Genomic DNA, 21,962 nt, shown 5'->3' on the forward strand with positions numbered 1-21,962 from the left:
AATTGGCTGCTTTGTCATCAGCTGCATTTCAGTGGAAGATGGCACTTTCATATAAATGCCTGCTGCTTTTTGTTTAAGATCTTTATTACATTCTGCACTGAAATTAGATTTAGCCACGCCTTTTTTTTATGTTGTCATCTTCCATTTCCTCTGTGAAATAGCCGAGCATCATCTTTTACCACAGAAGAGGGGGACGAGTATCTTCTGCTGGAAGATTTTGAAAGCAAAAAGCATCCGATTCACAATCAGTGAGTTTAATGAACTGCAAATGGGTCTATAGTGAAAATGTGGACCCGCATGCAGTTCTCAGCATTTCAGACTTGATCTGTGTGCCAGAAATGGTTTGGCTTTCCACTCTGCAAACTACACTCTTGCCACTGCTTGAAATTCTAACCTTGATATATCTGCTTCCTACTAACTCTTTACAGTGGCTTTTGTGAAATTATGTCAAAGAGTTTTGGGAAATGGCATGGTGTGGAACTCGTGCTTGGTGAATCCTGAGTCCAGGATGGTAAAGGTTGCATGGCACTTCCTTGTCAATCAAACATTAACCAATGTAGACCCTTGAAGAAATGTTTTATATGATCCGCTAATCTAATTTGTTGAAATGGATCACGACATGAATTGATTCTAACTTTCACAAGTTGGTGGTAAACATATTGAATACAGCTGAATCCAATGATATGTAAACCTGTCTAAATATTGTAGTGCAATTAAAGTAATGTTCCAAGATAAGGCATTAGTGAATTATCTTTGAATGTTATGATGGATGGAAAAAATGTCACCTATATCTTTTTACGTGGTTGACTTAATCAGAGTTGGCACTTAGGGTATGTACATTCTAAATATATGCATATGTTATGTATCTATATTACATGTATATGAAATATTCAGTGTCTGTGTACTATATTCAATCGAATATTGAAGCCAATTGATCGACGCTGAAAGTTGATGATGGTGATATTCCCAGAAGAAGAGTACAGCCTCTTTAAGAACCTAGTCTTTAAAAATAATTGTACTTGGATTGGAAAGCCAGCTATGCATAAAAGGGGAGGCTCAAAAGAAGTAGTTACTGAAATAAGTTAGGAGTTGAAGAACTGAAATGTGGATCTAGGCTCTGTATTGGTCCCTTACTCAATAATAACAATAATAAAGTTTATTAGTCACAAGTAAGGCTTACATTAACACTGCACTGAAGCTACTGTAGGGAGGAGCTACACGATAAATGGAAGAACCATAAAGGGTGTAGAGACGCAGAGGGACCTGGGTGTGCAAGTCCACAGATCTTTGAAGGTGACGTCACAGGTGGAGAAGGTGGTGAAGAAGGCATATGGCATGCTTGCCTTTATAGGACGGGGCATAGAGTATAAGAGTTGGGGTCTGATGTTGCAGATGTATAGAACGTTGGTTCGGCCGCATTTGGAATACTGCGTCCAGTTCTGGTCGCCACACTACCAGAAGGACGTGGAGGCTTTGGAGAGAGTACAGAGGAGGTTTACCAGGATGTTGCCTGGTATGGAGGGGCTTGGTTATGAGGAGAGATTGGGGAAACTGGGGTTGTTCTCCTTGGAAAGACGGAGGATAAGGGGAGACTTAATAGAGGTGTTTAAAATTATGAAAGGCATAGATAGGGTGAACGGTGGGAAGCTTTTCCCTGGGTCGGTGGTGACGTTCACGAGGGGTCATAGGTTCAAGGTGAAGGGGGGGAGGTTTAACACATATCAGAAGGACATATTTCACACAGAGGGTCGTGGGGGCCTGGAATGTGTTGCCGGGCAAGGTGGTGGAGGCGGACACACTGGGAACGTTTAAGACTTATCTAGACAGCTATATGAACGGAGTGGGAATGGAGGGATACAAAAGAGTGGTCTAGTTTGGACCAGGGAGCGGCGCGGTCTAATTGTTCCTTGTTTCTCGTTTCAAGGCTTCATTCTATGATCATCTTGCTGGTGCCAGTACAGAGCGAGACTGCGGATAGTTGGGAACCTGTCTCGGGGGCAGGGAATTCATATGGTGGAAGTGGAAGTGGAAATGACTAGGGTTGGGAAGCATTTTCCGATCGGGGCCATTGTGATCTCCTGGACTCGTTTCGATCGCCTCAGGGGGTCGGAGAGGAATTTCCCAGATTTTTTTTCCCCATATTGGCCCTGGGGTTTTTCACTCTGGGTTTTCGCCTCTCCCTGGAGATCACATGGTCTGGAATGGGGGGGTGGGGGTGAGTTAATAGGTTGTAATGAACAAAGCATCGTAGCTGTGAGGGACAGCTCGGTGGATAGGATATTGGTATGTAGATAGGCTGGAAAATTGGGCGGGGATCCTGGATTCAGGATTCAATCCTGGACCGGGGAGCGGCGCGGGCTTGGAGGGCCGAAGGGCCTGTTCCTGTGCTGTATTGTTCTTTGTTCTTTGTACTGTGAAATTCTCCTAGTCACCACACTCCGGCGCCTGTTCGGGTCATGCACCTAACCTAATAACTTGTTTTTATACAGTACATCTAACAATGAAATGATTCCAATGTGCTTCACAGAAGTGAAATAAAATCTGACACTCAGCCATATAAGGCGACATGAGGGCAGATGGCCAATAGCCTGGGCAAAGAGGTAGATTTTAAGGAGCATCTTATAAGAAAAAAGAGAAATAGAGAGGTTTAGGGTGGAAATTCTGGAGTTTAGGGCTTGGGAAGCTAAAGGCACAGCAATCATTCATGGAGGAATTAAAACGGGGAATACTCAAGATCCTAGAATTGTGAAAGCACAGATATCATGGGGGTTACGGTGGAGGAGCTTACAGAAAAAGGGTGGGGCTAGGTAATGGACAGATTTGAAAACCAGGAAGAAAGTTTTCAAAATCAAGGCGTTGTTTAACAGGGAGCCAGTTTAGATCAGTGAGAACAGGGGTGATGGATGAACAGGACTTGGTGCAAGCAAGAACACGGGCGGCAGGGTTTTAGCTTATCTCAACTTTACAGTGTGTAGAAAGTGGGAGGCTGACTAGGAGTGTATTTGAATTGTCAGGTCTAGAGGAGCAGATGAGGTAGAAATAGTATTAGTGATGGAGCAGGTATGTGATCAGAAGCTCATCTCGAGGTCAAACAGGTTGTGAACAGACTAATCAGTCTCAAACAGTTGCCAGAGAGTGGGATGGAATTGGTAGCTCGGGAATGAAGTTGCCACCGAAGACAATAGTTACAATCTTCCCAGTATTTAATTGGAGGAATTTTCTGCTATTTCAGTCCTGGAAGGTGGATAAGCAGTCTGTAATTTAACAACAGTGGAGAAGACAAGAGAGGCGGTGGTGAGGTAGAGCTGGTTGTCATCAACATACCGTGAAAACTAATGTTGTTTTTCTCCATGATATTGCCAGGGGCAGCGTGCAGATGCGAGGTAGGGGGGGTTCCAAGTATACATCCTTGGGGCATAACAGATGTAACAGAGCAGGGAGAAAAACCATTGCAGATTACACTCTGACTACAATTAGATAGATAAGAATTGAGACCAATGAGTGCAGTCACCCTCAGCTGGACGATAGTGGACTTGCATTGGAGTAAGATGGTGTAGTCAACTCTGTCAAAGTCAACAATTAAGTTGCTCTTCGAAACTATCATTATGGACCGAGTGTGCTGACCTTTCTAGTGGTCTCGAGGACATCAGTATATTTTGTCAGCCATTGACTATGCCAACAAGATGTCCTAAGGCAATTCCACTGAATAACACAACCTCTAAAATCTTATTGGGTGAATTGTAGGTGTTCTACAGTTAGGGAACCCAAAGGAGATCTTAACAAGCCAGCTAGTCCCTTTGTGTCCAAACTGATTAAAGACTTTTGTACCTCGTTTTGTATTAAGAGCTAAGGACCTCCATGTCAGTCCTCAGAACAATGGCCTTGTGGAAAGTTCAGTGAAACCCTCAAGTGTATGTCAAAGGAAAGGTGATCAAAAAGGACTTGGAAAGCTGGGTTACCCTAGTGCCTTAAACCGTGCTTGCCGTTAGGGGGGTGCTTAAGTCTTTAATGGAGTATTCCCTGGTGACCTGTTGTGTGGGCAATAGTCTTGCAGAATCCTTGACACTGCTAAAGAGAAACTCTCCAAAAATATTGTTGAACACATAGTGAAGGTGAGGGAGTGGATCAAGGTGGTTACTCTTGCGCAGTAACAGGAAAGCAAGGCCTTTGCTTTGTGGCAAGAACCTTATGATGCTATAGATGGTGTACTATAAAGATCAAACACCTTCAGAGAAGGAATCCTGAGCAGACCTACCACACAAACATCTTTAAGCTATTGAGAGAGAGAGAGGCATATCAGTGGTGGAGAAACTACTAGGGAACCTGACGCCAAGATACAGAGAATGCAAAGAAGAGTTTACCTCTCTGGTGAACTGACTGAAGATCAGTATGGACAGGTACAGGATGTGGACTAGACTTTGATGTATTTCCATCTCAACCCAGGAGGACAAGGGCAATCCGATGTGTGCTAGTGGCACCAGCTGTACTGACAATAAAAGTAAGACCTCACAGAATCCCAGAAGTCAAACAAAAGGAGGAGAATTAGTTAAGAGGATGGAAATTGAACAAGGTATCCTAATTTAATGCTTACTTGATGGTAGCCTAGGTGGATGTGGGGTTATCTCACCACCTTAAAACTGAGTAAAGGATATTGCCGATCCTTGTAACAGTTCACGAGCTGTATTTTCAGTTGCTGGCAGGGTGGAGAACAATTTGAAAATGGCAACCCTGGAAGGCATTCCTGCTTGATAATGCCTGCTTGATGCACTCCAATTTTTAGAGTGAAGGTGAGGTGGGGGAGTGGAAAGGAGGTGGGAACCAGCTTGCCTCTAATTAACAGCCTGTTGAGCTTCTTGATGAGCTTGTTAATGGGCTGGAGAGAGCAAGAATGGAATTGTCAATGTGGAAAGCAGTGAACCACTTGTAACTGTGGACCAGGTTGGGTGGGTGTCCAACAGTCACTGCCTAGGCTCCAATGTGCAGATTGCCAATGGTTGTGGATTCATAAATCCAATTTTTGGAGTTGGCATTAGTAATCTGCCTGTCATACTGATGTTTAGCGTTGCAGCAATCAACTTTGAGAGCAGCAAACAAATCTGTACACCTTTGCAGACGTTAAATTTCAAAATTTTCAAGGTAACCAAAAAGCTGCCTTAAGATAAATAGCATAAGGCTTCCCATCTAGGTTACTTTTGATTTGGGGCTTTTTTTAAGATCACATACTTAGTTATTTGAACTATGGAAAAATATGATAAGTCTAGTTACGTGAGATATTTTGTTTCAATGAGAGATGATCACTGAATCACTCAACATGTAAAAATAATGAATGAGCAAGATGTTAGTGTGTGGATGGATTGAGGTATAAATTACTCATGGAAACCCAAAACATTTAAAAAGAAATGGACCAATATTTGTCACTTTTTTTGTGGACCTGTCTGCACAGCTCGTCGACCACATTATGCCATTACAGGTTTTATTGCAGTTACCAGAAGTTGAGAGTTATATTTGCATATTACAGAATCATAGAATGGCTATAGCACAAAAGGTGGCTAATCAGCCTGTTGTGTTTGTGCCAGCACGCTGCAAGAGTAACTCAGCCAGTCACCTTTCTCTGGCTTTTCCCCATAACCCTGGACAGTTTTTCAGATCTAATCTAATTCCCATTTGAAAGCTCCAATTGACTCTGCCCACGCCACTCTTAGCTAGTGCATTTCATATTATCCCAACCATATGCTACATGAAAATGTTTTCCCTCGTCCCACCTTTGGTTCTTGTGTCAAACACCTTAAATCAGTGTCCAAACCCGCAGTAATTACACTCTGTACCAGCCACACTCCTATGGAGAGATTGTTCCCATTCATGAAAGGATCAGGAATAAGAGGACACAGATTTATGGGCGGCACGTTGGCACAGTGGTTAGCACTGCTGCCTCACAGCTCCAGGGACCTGGGTTCGATTCCCAGCTTGGGTCACTGTCTGTGTGGAGTTTTGCACGTTCTCCCCGTGTCTGCGTGGGTTTCCTCCAGGTGCTCCGGTTTCCTCCCACAGTCCAAAAGGCATGCTGGTAAGGTGCATTGGTCATGCTAAATTGCCCCTTAGTCTCCTGGGATGCATAGGTTAGAGGGACTAGCGGGGTAAATATGTGGGGTTATGGGGATAGGACCTAGGTTGGGATTGTTGTCAGTGCAGACCTGACGGGCCGAATGGCCTCCTTCTGCACGGTAGGATTTCTATGATTTAAAATAATTCGTAAAGGAAGCAAAAATGATCTGAGATAAAGCTTGTTCACTAAGCGGGTCTGGAATGCACTGCCTGAGAGCGTGGTGGAGGCAGGTTTAATTCAAACATTCAAAAGGGAATTAGACTACTATCTGAAAAGGAAGAATGTTCACGGGAAGAAGGTGGGGAATTGGAACCAGGCGAGTTGCTCAGACGGAGAGCCACATGAGTGGTAGTACAGACATGATGGGACAAATGGCCTCCTTCTGTGCCACAACAATTCTGTGATTCTGTTTGTTTGGATCAAACTCCTTGAGAACGCGAGTAAAAACAAAATGGCGCAGATACTGAATCAAAAACAGAAAAGGCTGGGAAGACACTGCAGACCAGTCAGCTCCGGGGAGAATGGATTAAATTTAGTGTTTCAGGTGAAAGAGGGTCTGTTATCTCCACAGATTCTGACTGGCCCTCTGTGATTTTCCATTTCTTTTGTCTTTTCATGAAAATGCTGCTGTGCAGTCTGACATGTTCTCTCATAATGTCATGGCGATTCGTAGAAATACGATTTTTGTTCTTTTATCTTTTCCTCGCGCTCCATGTCAGAAAATCCAATCAAGCAAATAACTTCAATTCTTTGGTGTGCCATATCATGGTCTTTGACCATGAATGTGTCCAACAAAGAACACTTAAAGGACCAGTTGAACTCGTTAAACTGCCTTGCGAAAGATTAGCTATTCATTTAATTCGACGTGAATAATGTACATGAATTTCATAATGGGATAAGATTCTCTAAATTATTTCCAAGAGACATATTTAATAAAGACGAAAGCCTGAGAATTAATGTGAGAAAGAGAGAGAGAGTTGCATGCTGATAATGGTGCTTTTTGAAAGGGTTATCCAGGTTGGATTCAGATTTAGTATATCTGCCATATTGCTTCAAAGATAATCTGAGGAGCAGATGTTCTCCACGTATCAAAGCCTAAGATGACATTAGCAGTGATGCTTCTGTCTATAGCCCAGCTGTAAAACCAAATTTATCGGCGATCAAAACCTTTTTTGGAACTTCATTGTGTTTGGAAACTATAAAGTGTTACTTTGCTCCTAGAATTATGATTAAACTGTCACAATTGCACAATCTCCATTATTAAAATGTGACTAGACTCTAGTTTCCATCCTTTAAATTGTTGCCACATTTCCCAATATGGCACATAACAGTGATTAAAGCAAATTTGATGTATTGCTTGAAAAAATACTATTTTGTCAAAGCTTTTTGTCTTGCACTCATCAGAACACTTTGCAACAACATCAATGTAAGGGGAAGCAACAAGTTAATACCGTATGAGAGTGGAGTGCTGATTAGTTGACAAGTGGACTTTAATTGGTGGAGAAGTTGCCATGGAGCGTGCATCACTTAACAACCAATTAACACACTCTTCTCATACAGTATTAATTCATTGCTTCCCCTTACATTGGTATTCATGAAAACTGTCCAGCTGAAAGTAAGACGAAAAGATTTGACAAAACAGCAATACTCAAGTTCTGTACTATCACACAAAATTGATGTATATTTTCATGATCATGAATGGACAAAAATCTGGCAGATGGTGCATAAATGTGAAGTTGCTCACTTTAGCAGGAAAAATAAGAAAACAGAGTATTACCTAGATGGAAATGGCTGTAGAGGATTCATGGTGTTCCAGTGCATGAGTCACAAAAAGTTTGTATCCAAGAGCAGCAAGTAATTATTAAGACTGATAAAGCACTATCTTTTATTACAAGAAGAATTGAACATGAAAGCAAGGATGTTGCTTCAGTTATAGAGTATTGGTGAGATCACATCTCGAAATATTGTGTTCAGTTTTGGTCTCCTTATTAAAGGGAGAATGTAAATGCATTGGAGGTGCTTCAGCAGACGTTCACTAGATTGGTACCTGGAATGAGCAGGTTGTCTTATGAGGAAAGGCTAGACAGACTGGTTTGTGTCCACTGGAGTTTAGAAGAGGTGAGGGGGATCTGATTGCAGTATACAAGATCCTGAACGGTATTGACCAGGTGGACATGGAAAAGGATGCTTCCACTTGTAGGTGAGTCCAGAACTAGGAGGCAATGTTTTAAAAATAGGAGTTGCCCCTTTAGGATAGAGATGAGGAAATGTTTTTCTGAGGTTTGTGTGACTTAGGAACCCTCTGCCTCAGAATATGTGGTCATTAACTTCTTTTAAGGCGGAGGTAGTTAGATTCTTGTTGGACAAGAGAATCAAAGGTTATCTGAGGTAGATGGAAATGTGGAACTAGAAACACAAACAGACCAGCCTTGATTTTATCAAATGGCAGAGCAGGCTTGAGAGGCCGAATGGTCTACTTCTCCAATTTTGTATGTTCATATGGCCAAATTGTATAGAAATGTATGGAATCTGAATATGGTGGAGGTACAGTTGATTGCACCAGTAGAATTTCCAGTATTGGTCTTCACTTTATTCTGTTTCACTGTGTCCTGAAGCAGCTCCTTTTCTTTCTGTTCAAAGGCAACCTCCACCACAGACAGGACAAAGAGGCAGGTCCCAAATCCGTCCTAGCTGGAACATGGATCAAATCCCATGCTGTTTGCACCGATATGGTGTACACAGGCCATTGAGCGAACCAGCCCTATGCACTTGACGTGCAAGTTATAGCCCAGAGCCATGAATAGTGATGGTAGAGGCTCCAATTTTCTTTCCATCACTTGGCTGACCAGAAATGTCTCCCATTTTTACTATCTGTCATTTGCATCTTCTGGAAAGATTTAAAATGGATACTTAACCTGTTTAGACGTATAATGGACACACCTCAGCCATCAAGTCTTGGAGTTGGACTTGAATCAAGAGCTTCTGGTTCAGAGGCAGGGACGGTACCCACTGTGCCACAAAACCTCTCCAACAGCGCTCTCAGTCATATATGGAAATTGTTCAGAAACTAGCATTGTTACCAAGTTTTATTCACATTTATTGAGAAGTGTGTAATCTGTATAGGTAATGTCATAGAAACATAGAAACCCTACAGTACAGAAAGAGGCCATTCGGCCCATCGAGTCTGCACCGACCACAATCCCACCCAGGCCCTACCCCCATATCCCTACATATTTACCCACTAATCCCTCTAACCTACACATCTCGGGACACTAAGGGCAATTTTTTTAGCTGGCCAATCAACCTAACCCGCACATCTTTAGACTGTGGGAGGAAACCGGAGCACCCGGAGGAAACCCACGCAGACACGAGGAGAATGTGCAAACTCCACCCAGACAGTGACCCAAGCCGGGAATCGAACCCAGGTCCCTGGAGCTGTGAAGCAGCAGTGCTAACCACTGTGCTGCCGTGCCGCCCAAAGTAATGTGTTTTTCTTTTAATAACTAGGGCGAGAATTTTAAATTTGTGGCATGGGGAAGCAGAATTCAATATAAATTGGTGAAGACCAGGGTAATGGATGAGCGGGACTTGATGCCATGTAAGATATGCAGAGCTTTGGATAAGTTAAGGTTTATGGAGGGCAGAGTCCCAATAGGTTTCCATGGGGGTGAAAATTGTGTGTTAAATAAAGCACTGAAATTTGATTTGTAGTTGAAATGTAAAATTTCTTGTCCGCATGTTTGCATTCCAGTGGATTTACTTTCTCTTGCCTGCTGATTCAAGTGATTATTTAATGTGTGTACTTATAGCAGCCCTACCCTTTCTTTCATTATTGGTTAAATTAGAAGCAAGTGAGATCAGCAGGCCTCACTGACGGCATGCTTTCTGTTTTCCTTTTTGCAATAAATGTAAAAGTACAGCTAAGTGTTCTAATCCACAGATTGCCTAAAAGAAAAGTTGGGGTTGCTAGATTGCCTCCATCCAATCAGTTTTCACTGAACGCAGCCAATTGCTGACTGGATTTGCACTTGTCACTTTTCTACATTTGTTAATGATACTAATGTGGGAAACAGTTTTTGAGAGTCTTCTGTTTTGTTTTTCAGGTTGCATGCAGACTCTTTGACCAAGTCCACCTCGTCAGAAACTGACTGCAATGACAATGTACCTTCTCACAAACCCCCAGCACCTCCTGCAACTAAACAGGCTATGAATGGTTTCTTTTCACAACAAAGTTTTTATGATTCTCCCCCACCCAGAGCTACGTCCACGTCGACAGATTCAAGTCTTTACAACCTGCCAAGGAGTTTTTCCCAAGACATAATTGCTGGAACTTGCTCTCCATCGGTTGCTGACACTGAAGGAGATTTATATGTATTTAATACACCCTCACGGATATCTGGTATAGAAAATCAAATGAGACAGATGTCTGTCTGTTATGACATTCCTCCCACGCCAGGAGGTACTTATCAGATTCCACGACCTTCCGGAGAGGGGACCCTAAGTCAAAGTTGCTCAAAGTTGGAACCTATACCAGATGTTCCTCCACCTCGCCCACCAAAACCTTCTCTATCTCATGACCGTTCCCCCGTGGACACCTATTGTGTACCACGCTCATCCTCAGAGGCCGATACTAATTACAGCATTCCTACATCAGGCAAAACTCTTCGAAGCAATACCATTGGCACTGTGGAAGGCCATTGGCTAAGAAAAGGTCAGTTCAGTGGCTTGAGTAAGTAACCGTACTTTCTCTGATCTCTCTTGTTTCTCCACTGAGTCATAAAGACCATGGAGGCTCCGGGTTCAATTGCTAGGCAGTGTTGAGATATCTGATTACTTCTGTGATTGTAATAAAACTGTTACAGTTGGTCTCGCTGCTGCTCCTGGGTTAATGAGGGGAAAAGCAAAGTAGCTTTTTGTTCTGATTTGCTGTGCAGTGCCCCCCTCCTGCAGAGTGGGGGTGTGTGTGTGGGGGTGTGTGGGTGAGGTGAGGACAGGAATATGGTTCTCTCCATGGTTGAATAATTTAACAACAATTGCTGCTGAGGTTCGTGAGTCGAGTAGGAACCTGTGGAATTTTATCTAATCAATAGCTTTTAAATGAGGAATGGTAGGAAATGTGTTTGAGAAAACAACATTTTCCAAAAATGTGGAGTTGTCCCCCTAAAGGACAAGCCATGAAGCCAAAAAAGTGAATTCACATTGGCAAGCCCATACTTGTCCAGAAACTTGACTCTGAAATAATATTTAGTGACATTGAAAGGATGCACCTTTTTCATTATAAGCCTATTTTCATAGTCCATGTATAATTTTTGTAAAGGTTAGAAAGGGGAGGAATTTGCTTTCATTGTTAATGTGTACTCTGCTGTACAAAATAAATTGATGGCCACCAAGCCTGTTTCAGAAATGCCACTGACTGTCATGACATTACTTCTAACACGTACAGATTTTTTTTCAGTTTCTGAGGAGGGATCTGTAAGTCATTGAGTCTAGCACGTGTCTGAGCTTGTCCATTAGCAACTTCAGCGCATGTTGCCCAGGGCCTCTAATGCTCCCAGCACAAGTGTCGATTCTGTGGAACAGGGAACCATGTGATGGTTGTCTCAATTGTATCACATAATATATAATATTCCTGTCGCGCAGTTCTAGAGTTCTAATGAATGGGATAGAGCCCCGGGCAGCCGTGCTTATGTACGGATGTTTGCTTTCTTCAGTTTTGCTTGATTTCTAATTGTCTTTTACTAGCAACATCCTCATTACCCTGCCTAAAGTTTCAGATACTTCTGCCACCTATATTCTGGAGCCAAGCCAGCCAGGTGTGTACCCATGTACAGCCATTAATTGCTATTAAATAAGAATGATGGGAAGTACTTACAATGCAAAATATTCTCTTACCCCAACATTTTGTTTTAACTTCATTATTTGCATGTAATAATTTATTTAAAAATCTGTTAATACCTCGGTGCACATTAAAGGAAAGTTTTTCAGGTTGGACAGGAGCTTTGATTTGTGTTTGGGTGACAACTGCTCGAGGTTTAGTTGCCGAGTGTGGGTGTTGACTCCGTAAGGATTGGCAGCCCTTCCATTCATTTGTGTTACGTTATTGCCTTAAAAATGATTGAATTCAATAAGAAAGCTGCAACAGTCAGATTATATGCCAGCTTTTCCCCTTTCAAGCTTTTTACCTTCCTGTTCCCATTTATGAAATCATTAAATTCAACCTAAATTGGGTAAGGTTTTCAATTTGCATTGGTTACAGGTTGGAATAATGATTTCAAAATATTATGCACATATATAGGAACTGGAGTAGACCGTTCAGTCTGTAAAACCTGCCCCACCATTCAATTAGATCATGGTTGATCATCCACCTTAATGCTACTTTCCTGCACTACCTCCATGTCCCTTGATATATTTACTATTGATCTCTTTCTTAAATATGCTCAATGATTGAGCTTCAACAACCCTCTGGGGTAGAGAATTCCTAAGATTCACCACCCTCCAAGTGAAGAAATTCCTTCTCCCCTCAGTCTTAAATGACTTGTCCCTTATCCTTGAGATTATGTTACTGGTTTTAGACTCACCGGCTGGGGGAAACAGCCTATCTACATTTACCCTGTCACACCTTGTAAGAATGTTGTACATTTCAATGAAGTCAGCCCTCATTCTTCGAAACTCTAGAGCTTACAGTCTCAGTCTCCTCAATCTCTCCCCATAAAACAATCCCGCCATCCCAGGGATTAATCTGATGAATCTGCATTGCATTTCCTCTATGGCAAGTATATCCCTCCTAAGATAAAGGGACCAAAACTGAACACAGTGCTCCAAGTGAGGCCTCAGCAAGGCTCTATAGAGCTGCAGCAAGACATCTGTACTCAAATCCTCTTGCAACGAAGGCCAACATACAATTTGCCGCCTTAATTGCTTTGCTGCACCTGCATGCTAACTTTTAGTGACTCATGAACAAGGACACCCAGATGTCATTACATTACAATAATGAAAAAAGTATATATATCAGCCTTGGGAAATGTGGCATCAGTTAACTTTACTGTCAGTAAAGGTATTCTCCTGATTAGCTCATACCATGCAATCCCCTCCAGCTAAAAGTATACAGCATTCTGCTGCTGCTGTAACTAGAGAGTAGGAAGCATGCATAACTAGACTCTCCTCTCTGATGAGGCACTGTTACTCCTCCTTTGATGGAGAACTTGGCACATGATTAGTTTCTGCTATAAACTGGATTTACAGCATGCAGTGACTGTATCCATGCGCTGACTCACTCATTGCTCTCAAATCTTTTGAACATTTTCACTTCGTAAATAGAAAATTGCTGCCATTTCTATTTTATTTCAGGTCAGTATTGGAGCGAGTTTTCTGTTTTGGAAGGTCTGGTTGAGTGCAATAAAGAATGAAATTAAAAGGAAGCGCAGGCCGCAGTAAAACCCTGACATTAAGTAACTTCTGTGCAATTAATTTTAATACATATTTGTAATCCATTTCTTTATGGCTATAAAGCTGTTCTTTTGAGTTACTGTCAAAATACAGCACATCACCCTATATCGGTATAAAAGATCCACCTTAGACATCAACCAATTATAGAGAAACAAATGCTTTTAAGCATACAGTACCCTCAAGCTTCAAAGTCTTAAAGATCTGTGCAATTGTGATGGACAGAACTGTTGTAATATTAGTAAGTGACCTTGACTGCCATTTTGAGAGGGAATCGACACCAAAAGCTGTTGTAATTTAAACCATTGGTTTCATTTCAGTTTTCAGCAAATTAGATATTTTTGAACGTTGGATCGAACATTTTCTGCTGTTAGTGTCCTACTTTCTTCCCATTTTGATTTTAGTAACCTCAGTCTTGAAACTCTTTCTTTTACAGACTGTGGTCCTCAAGATAGCTACGATATTCCAAGAACATTTTCAAATTCGGTCGATCTTGGGGAAGGGTTTAGTAGTTACCTAGTAAGTGTGTTTTACTTATTTTAACGCAAGTCATCACAAGGCTGCATTTATTTAGGATGAGTTCTTAACCCTCTGGTTTCAAAGTGTAACAACATACGTTTTCAGTGTACATTGTAAGGCACAATGGGGTAGTATTAAAATAACCAAAATAAGCAAATCATATATAGAACATAGAACATAGAACAGTACAGCACAGAACAGGCCCTTCGGCCCACGATGTTGTGCCGAGCTTTATCTGAAACCAAGATCAAGCTATCCCACTCCCTATCATCCTGGTGTGCTCCATGTGCCTATCCAATAACCGCTTAAATGTTTCTAAAGTGTCTGACTCCACTATCACTGCAGGCAGTCCATTCCACACCCCAACCACTCTCTGCGTAAAGAACCTACCTCTGATATCCGTCCTGTATCTCCCACCACGAACCCTATAGTTATGCCCCCTTGTAATAGCTCCATCCACCCGAGGAAATAGTCTTTGAACGTTCACTCTATCTATCCCCTTCATCATTTTATACACCTCTATTAAGTCTCCCCTCAGCCTCCTCCGCTCCAGAGAGAACAGCCCTAGCTCCCTCAACCTTTCCTCATATGACCTACCCTCCAAACCAGGCAGCATCCTGGTAAATCTCCTCTGCACTCCTTCCAGCGCTTCCACATCCTTCCTATAGTGAGGTGACCAGAACTGCACACAATATTCCAAATGTGGTCTCACCAAGGTCCTGTACAGTTGCAGCATAACCCCACGGCTCTTAAACTCCAACCCCCTGTTAATAAAAGCTAACACACTATAGGCCTTCTTCACAGCTCTATCCACTTGACTGGCAACCTTTAGAGATCTGTGGATATGGACCCCAAGATCTCTCTGTTCCTCCACAGTCTTCAGAACCCTACCTTTGACCCTGTAATCCACATTTAAATTTGTCCTACCAAAATGAATCACCTCACATTTATATGTCCTGGAATAGTCATTACCAAATACAGTATTTGCAGAAGAGATATTTATTGAGTAATTCCAGAAAAAATGTGTAACCATGGCTCAGTTGGTAGCATTCTCGCCTCTGAGCCACAATGTTCTGAGCCCACTCCAGGGCTTGAGCACAAAAATCTACACTTACACTCCAGTGGAGTACTGAAGTGTTTGTGGTACATTTGGCCATTTAACTCCTGTCATCAAGTCAGAGTTGCAAATTAATTCCCAAAGGAAAGTTGAGACCATAGGTGTAGCACAGGCCTGTCCAACTCATGGCCCGCTCAGCAACCCCCCCCCCCCCCCCACCCCGGTTTCTTACTCATTCTTACCTCCACATACTAAGGCACAAACACACCTACTCTCCCAGTGAGCGTGTGTGAGTGACTAAGCATCAAGAGATTTGGAGTGAGCCAGACAAACAGTCTCTGTATCCCCCCACCCTGCCGAGTGAAAAGGTTGGACAGCCTAGATATAGCAGAATGGAAGTACAATAAGTCCATGATGTATCGTGGCTGCATAATGTATTATTTAAGATTACAACTTGCTGATACTCCCCTGCAGCACCTCCCAAACAGTGACCACCACCACCACCTTGAAGGACAAGGGCAGCAGGTGTATGGGATACCCCCATCTTCAAATTCCACTGTAAGTCACATGCTGCCCCTGTATATGTCACCATTCCTCCAACCTCCCTGGGTCAAAATCCTGAATCTCCCTACCTAACAGTATTGTAAGAACACCTTCCACATGGATTTCAGCAGCTCAAGGCGGCCCACCATTACCACTGCATCTCGGGATTGGTGTTAAATGTTGCCCCGACAAGGAATACCCACATCTCAAGAATGAATTTACAAAAAAGGATCGGGGAGTGGAGGCCTTTTAAATGGCCTGTAACCCCATGGCAATTTTTCTCCCTCCAGGCTCATTACCAGGGCAGGGTATCCCCCAATATTTCAGTTAGTACCCGAAGATTGATATGGTACTGAACTATACCGGTCTGAATAAGTGAAAATGTGTAGGATGAGATTTTAATTCCTTCAAAACCCACCCACTTAATGAGTTGAAATGTAGCCTCTGGTGTCCTTTATGTCCTTGAGACATCTGAAAGTACTTTGCAGCCAATGAATAGCTTCTGAGGAGTAGTCTTGTTATAATTTTGGCAAACGTAACAACCAAGTTTCACATTGCAAGTTCTGACACAAACAGCAATAGAACAAATGGCCAGTTGATCTATTTTAGGAAGCTGGTTGAAGACTCCTCTTTGAATAGTGCAGTGGGACCTTATTGATTTCATATCTCCGACAATGCAGAACAACTTCAGTACCATTGAAAGTTGGTCTAGCATATGTGCTCAAACCTGTAGTGAGGTTTGAACCGAGGACCTTCTGATTCTGAGGTGAGAATGCTGCCATTTGGCAAGCTGATATTAAGAGGAATGCTGTCCTTTTTTTTTTAAAGAGTAAATTGAGCAATTTGAATGAACTTTCTTTTTGAATTGCAACTTTTTTCCCTTCAATTTTAAGCAAAGGAAGGATATGCTGCCGCTGGCAAGTTTGTGTAATGAAGAAGCTGACCAGAACTACGTACCCATGGATGCCAACTCTCCACCACGCCTGCAGTCAATCAGCCACGCTGAACCAATTCAGGACACGAATTATGTAGCTATGACACCTGGTCCTTTTGATTTCCCTGGACTGGGAATGCAGGTACCACCTCCAGCACACATGGGTTTCAGAGTAAGCCCAAAAACTCCTCCCAGGAGGCCAGTACCGACTGCTGATTGCCAGCCACCACCAGTGGACAGGAACCTTAAACCTGACAGGAAAGGCAAGTGTAGATCTGTACTGCCTTTCACTTGTTTCAGTTTATTCATGATTACTGTGGTTTAATCTCGTGTTAAAAATATGTCAAGGTGATGTATCATAGAAACATAGAAAACTACAGCACAAAAGAGGCCCTTCGGCCCCACAAGTTGTGCTGAACATATCCCTACCTTTTAGGCCTACCTATAATCCTCCATCCTATTAAGTCCCATGTACTCATCCAGGAGTCTCTTAAAAGACCCTATTGAGTATTATTTTAATATTTTGTGATTCACTGAAAACATTTGAACAAGTAGAAATATTTTATTTGAACATTCAAGCTAAAATAATTATGAAATGTTTGCTGTTAATTTGGAAGAATGTGACGTGTCTATGATTTTCATTTGAAGTGTAAGATTTTAAAATGGAAGTGTTCACTGCACAATTTGGCGAAAAAGAAGGAAAGTTTGTTCAGAAGCTGCTTACTTCCTGCAAAACCAATTAGATTATTGACAATTTTTAAAGATATTTACGGCATCTACAACTATTAAAAAAAGTCGGAAGAGAGCTGAGTTTTGCATATTAATTTTAATTAATTTTACATATCAGTGTAATAAAATTGAAAAATATGCTTGAAGAATCTTCCAAATTCAAAAAGAGTTATTACTTTAATAACAATAGCCTTTTCCAGTACCACTGTTCATGAGAAAGGCCTGGTCTAGTTTGTGTGGAAAATAATGGTGTCACAAGGTCATCTGCAGTCTTGAATGCTTTTGGTTTGTTAGCATTAAATTGCTTTCAACTGTGAAGCAGACTTTCTCTACACCATAAACAGATGTATGTTGAATGGATTTTTATCCTTCTGTCAGAGCCATTGCTACTTTTCAGAGTTTACTTTCCAAGTTTGTGCTATTATCCAGCCAAACCTAACACAAAAGTTTCATGTTAGTTAGATCGGACAATTCGCAGTTTTGGTTGAAAATATCTTTTAATTGACATTATTACATGAAAACACCTGAATCATTCATTTTCAGTTAGTAAATTAATTATTTTGACTCATTCTACTGCTGTTTTAGAAATGGTGAAATGCTAAAATGTTTTGATTTGTATTTGGAATGTTATTGTATATGCTGTCTGTTTTTATAACTTTGATGTGCTCTTGTACCTGGGCCTTGCTGCAAAATGCTTTTATTGTTCAGCTATTTCTGGTGGAGGTTGCTACTAGCTGAGTTTATACTCAAACATCACATTGCATTCGCTTCTAAGATTTTGGGTTAATTTTAACATCACCTGCATTTTAAGTAATGTATAAAAAGTATTTTTAACGTTTCATTAGGAAGTGGATTGAAGTTTCTTGCGTCACTGTTGTCACTAGGCACATTTGGCTTCTTGGTGCCGGTAATTGTAGGGACGGGGCAGAAAACCACATTATTTCTTGCATGAAAGTTTGGCATCTCACATTGTTCCCAGCTCAAAACTTGGCCCTCAAGCTTTACAGCTCCAAATGCTCTTTGAACACTGCCCAAGTTTGGAAAAACAGAACCTATAATTGTTTTGTGGGGTGGTTTACACAATCAAGTAGACCACAGCAGAAATGTGATTTATTATCTTTCATGAAGATCCTAGTGACAATATATGCATGTTAAACTTTGAAGAACATTACCTGAATAATCTGCTTACAATACTTTTTTTCCCACCCACTTTCTTTTCTTTGTCCTCTGCTTCTATGCAATCAATGCTCCTTATCTCGCAACATCCAAGCTATTCAGATTGTGAGACTGATCTGGTACTGGTGATTACAGAATGTAGGTGGTACATCACCACCACCCTTTGAGGGATGATGTACCCTTATAAGGGTATAGTATTCCAACCCAGTAGCTTCACTTTAGATTGAAACTAAGCTTGTAAATTGAAAGCAAGTTTGCCTTTACTGTCACTGAGTTTGAATTACAGCTGCAGTGACAGAAAGCAATCTTTTTATGGAATAGTGTTAGGGCGCTTAAAATTTGTTTCAAATGTCAGATAAATTGTCAGATACTGTTATGAGACAAAATTCCAAGTAGAATGGTTCTTGAATTTTGCTCGGAACGTATGTTGAGAGATGGTTTGTGACCATATTTGATATATTGAGAAATGCCTAGTCCACAACAGTCAGTGACTTGAGGGTTCCACAAGGATTGAAAGACGCTGAAAATTTGTTATTTTACACTGTTATTAAATCTGGTACTTGTGGTTTATTGATATTGTGACTCTTGGGTTTGGGTTCAGAAATGTTTTGTCGTAAATTGGAAGTGTTTCAGCAATGTTGTTAAATAATAATGAGAAACATGTGGGTTATTAGATGCCTGTGTTAAACTTGAAGGTGTTGGCGGGGTGAGGGGGGGAAGAAGGTTCATGAGTACAGTTCATTTCAGAGCAATCACATTTTCTCAGGATTATATAAATTCTGTGAGGTTTGTTAAAACTGAGAAATTTTCCTTTCCCCATCGACCATATTCCCTTCAAATTTAGCTGAAGTCTATGCAGATGATTGAGAGAAAATAGCAACCTCAGATGGATTGGTATTGCTTAAGATATTGCCAGCCAGCCAGTGTGAGGTCTAGATTTCCTAGGTAGTGATTGTTTTCTAATAGGGACCAGACTATGTCAGATACACAATTTAGTTTACAAATTCCTACTGTGTAGTATGGCTGCTTTTTTTAAAAAAAAGTGTGTGTATATATATATAATTTCTAATGGCATTTTTCCACGGGGATGAGTTGTATCAATTAGGTGTATATGTGTTGTGGTTAGCAAAGATGTGTATTTGTGCTGATCTTTGCCTCCTGAAATGCAGTTGCTAAGTGGAATCGATAGCACTTACAGGCAAACTTCCCCGTAACACTGCAGGTTCAGATTGTCATGTTTCATTTTTAACTGCAGAGGAGATGTTTTTATTGTAGAGATATGAAAGCATTGTTGGGGAAATGTAATAGATTTCTTTTCCATTTTAAAGTAGGTTTTCAACCATTGAGAGTTCATCCTGACATAATATGTGAACAACTATTTTCAGGAAGTTTTGTAGGTTGATTTGTTCCTGCTTTTAATAAGGAGGCGAGTTTTTGATTTTTGCTTTTTTTTGTTTGTATTTGTCAAGGAAAGAGAATATACTTTGTCTGAATACAGCCCCCATGAATTCTGTGAAGCTTTTGGATGTTACACTGTTATTCTGTGACAATCTGGTTTGTGTAGAGCTAGGAAATTAAACATTTCCATTTGGGATACTCAGTGGATTCAGCCATTCTCTGGTCAAGTATGTTGCTTGGGCCAATGCAGTGGAAAGCTCTTTCCACTGTCACAACAATGCACTTTAATCTCAAACTCAAAAGAGTGCTCTCAGTTGCACGGGTGTTTTTTTTCCCCCATATCCACACTAACCATTTAATCATTTTCTCATTCTGTACCAATCAGTTGCCAGTTCTGTTCAGGAGACCCACTGGAAAATATGAGAGACTCACCAAACATGTTTCACATAGATCCTCACAACCAATGGAGAGCAAAGAATTTCCTCCCTCATTCTGGGCTGGATTCTTGCCAAGCCGAGATAAAATGTGTGTGTCAATCACTACTGATGCTACTGACTTTAATTAGAGGAAACAAAAAAGAATATTCAGCCCTCTGAGAAAGGCAATAAATTCATGACGACGTGCAGTGGGATCAAGGTTACTGTGTGATTTATCTCCTACCGACTGCAAATTTCTGAGAGTGGGCAGGTTATTGGAGAAAGTGACCAGCTTTTTACTTCTGGGGAAGAAACATCAATGAGAAGATGGTCCTGAACTGATCGTTCACACCAGCTAAAACCGCATTACCCTTGGTAACAGAATGAGTGAGGAGGTGACAAAATCCAAAATGCTTGGAGCAAGAGGGCTTTTAAAGGACTTGAAAAGAATTGGCAGCAAATATACATACTCTGAATTGTTGACTGAGACATAAATGATAAAACATTTAATGAAAAATAATAACTGGGAATTACCTCTGGGCTTTTTCTCAGTACACCATTGTAGCTTAACAGAGGTTGAACAACAATCCGAACTATGCATGTAAACAGGGTGTCCACCATAATTATGGTGGTGTAGCTGGAGAATCCCCGAGGAAATGTCTAACAAATATAAATCTTCTCATTTACTACAGTTCACCAAAATTGCATCATTATCATTAGGTCCCTGTGCCTGTCCCTGCTAGGCAGTTCACCACCAAACCATCCTCAACTTAGAAGAAATCCCAAAGCAACCCCAAGAAATATACGAGAGATCAAAAGAAAGTGCTTCTTTACCGCATGGGCCTTGCCATTGATAAGGCAGAAGCATGATCACGGAACCATTTGGGCTGGAAGCAATTGCTAGTGGCAACACCCTCTTGTAGCTAAATGACATTTGGTTCCAAGTTAATTGATATGTAAGAAATATGGGGAATCTGTAAGTTTCTAAATCATGGGGAAGCACTTTTGCTTTCCTGCAGTAAGATTGCAGCCACTCCACTTGCATCATGCGGAAATTAGTGAGAGGTATGACGTACTTTCACTTTGCATTTCTGCAGAATAATCTTAATTCGCTTTCCTTCTAGCAAGACAAGAGAGAATAATTGGCTCCATGAACACTGCATTCACTGTTTACAGTACTGATCCAGATTAATTTCAGTACCATGGAGTACTTATTCTGATTAGTTTTGTACAAAACTTGTGTATTAATGCACACACATTTCAGCAGCAACTTTTGAAGTATCGTAGAACAATGGAATAGCAAGTCAGTATCCAAAGTATTCTGAAATTGGCCAGAATGACTGCTGTCACTATAACTTGTCAACCTTGTAAGTTTAGAATTGACTTTGACAAAGAAACCAACTGGCTGTTAACCTGATGCACATTGGGATGCAGGCTGACATAGACATCAGTTCAGTTATACCGTAAAACTTTTCCTTCATTATGCTGAAAGTTGTAAGAAATTATACACATTGTGCATGCTAATGCACGTGTAAAATGTGTAAATTGTGTTTTTTAATCAATCTGTAGAGTAGACCAACAGCATTAATCAAGGATTTGATAAGTTGAGTTAACATCCCTGACGTGTGTGAAGGAAGTGTAGCC

At 41.2% G+C, this 21,962-nt stretch overlaps 1 protein-coding gene across 7 annotated transcripts in view; it reads left to right on the top strand.

The window, feature by feature from the left end:
• Positions 1-21,962, top strand: part of gab1 (GRB2-associated binding protein 1) — a 218,534-nt gene that overhangs the window by 174,940 nt on the left and 21,632 nt on the right. For 4 of the 7 annotated variants that reach the window (XM_078210911.1, XM_078210920.1, XM_078210938.1 and 1 more), the window contains exons 4-7: positions 162-248; positions 10,207-10,814; positions 13,983-14,065; positions 16,559-16,862. In XM_078210911.1, the coding sequence (XP_078067037.1) occupies positions 162-248; positions 10,207-10,814; positions 13,983-14,065; positions 16,559-16,862 (1,082 nt within the window). The remainder of the gene's footprint in view (positions 1-161; positions 249-10,206; positions 10,815-13,982; positions 14,066-16,558; positions 16,863-21,962) is intronic. The other 3 variants (XM_078210929.1, XM_078210948.1, XM_078210957.1) reach the window with 1 other exon arrangement.

The sequence above is a fragment of the Mustelus asterias genome, chromosome 1 (assembly GCF_964213995.1).
Source record: "Mustelus asterias chromosome 1, sMusAst1.hap1.1, whole genome shotgun sequence".
Lineage (NCBI taxonomy): Eukaryota > Metazoa > Chordata > Chondrichthyes > Carcharhiniformes > Triakidae > Mustelus > Mustelus asterias.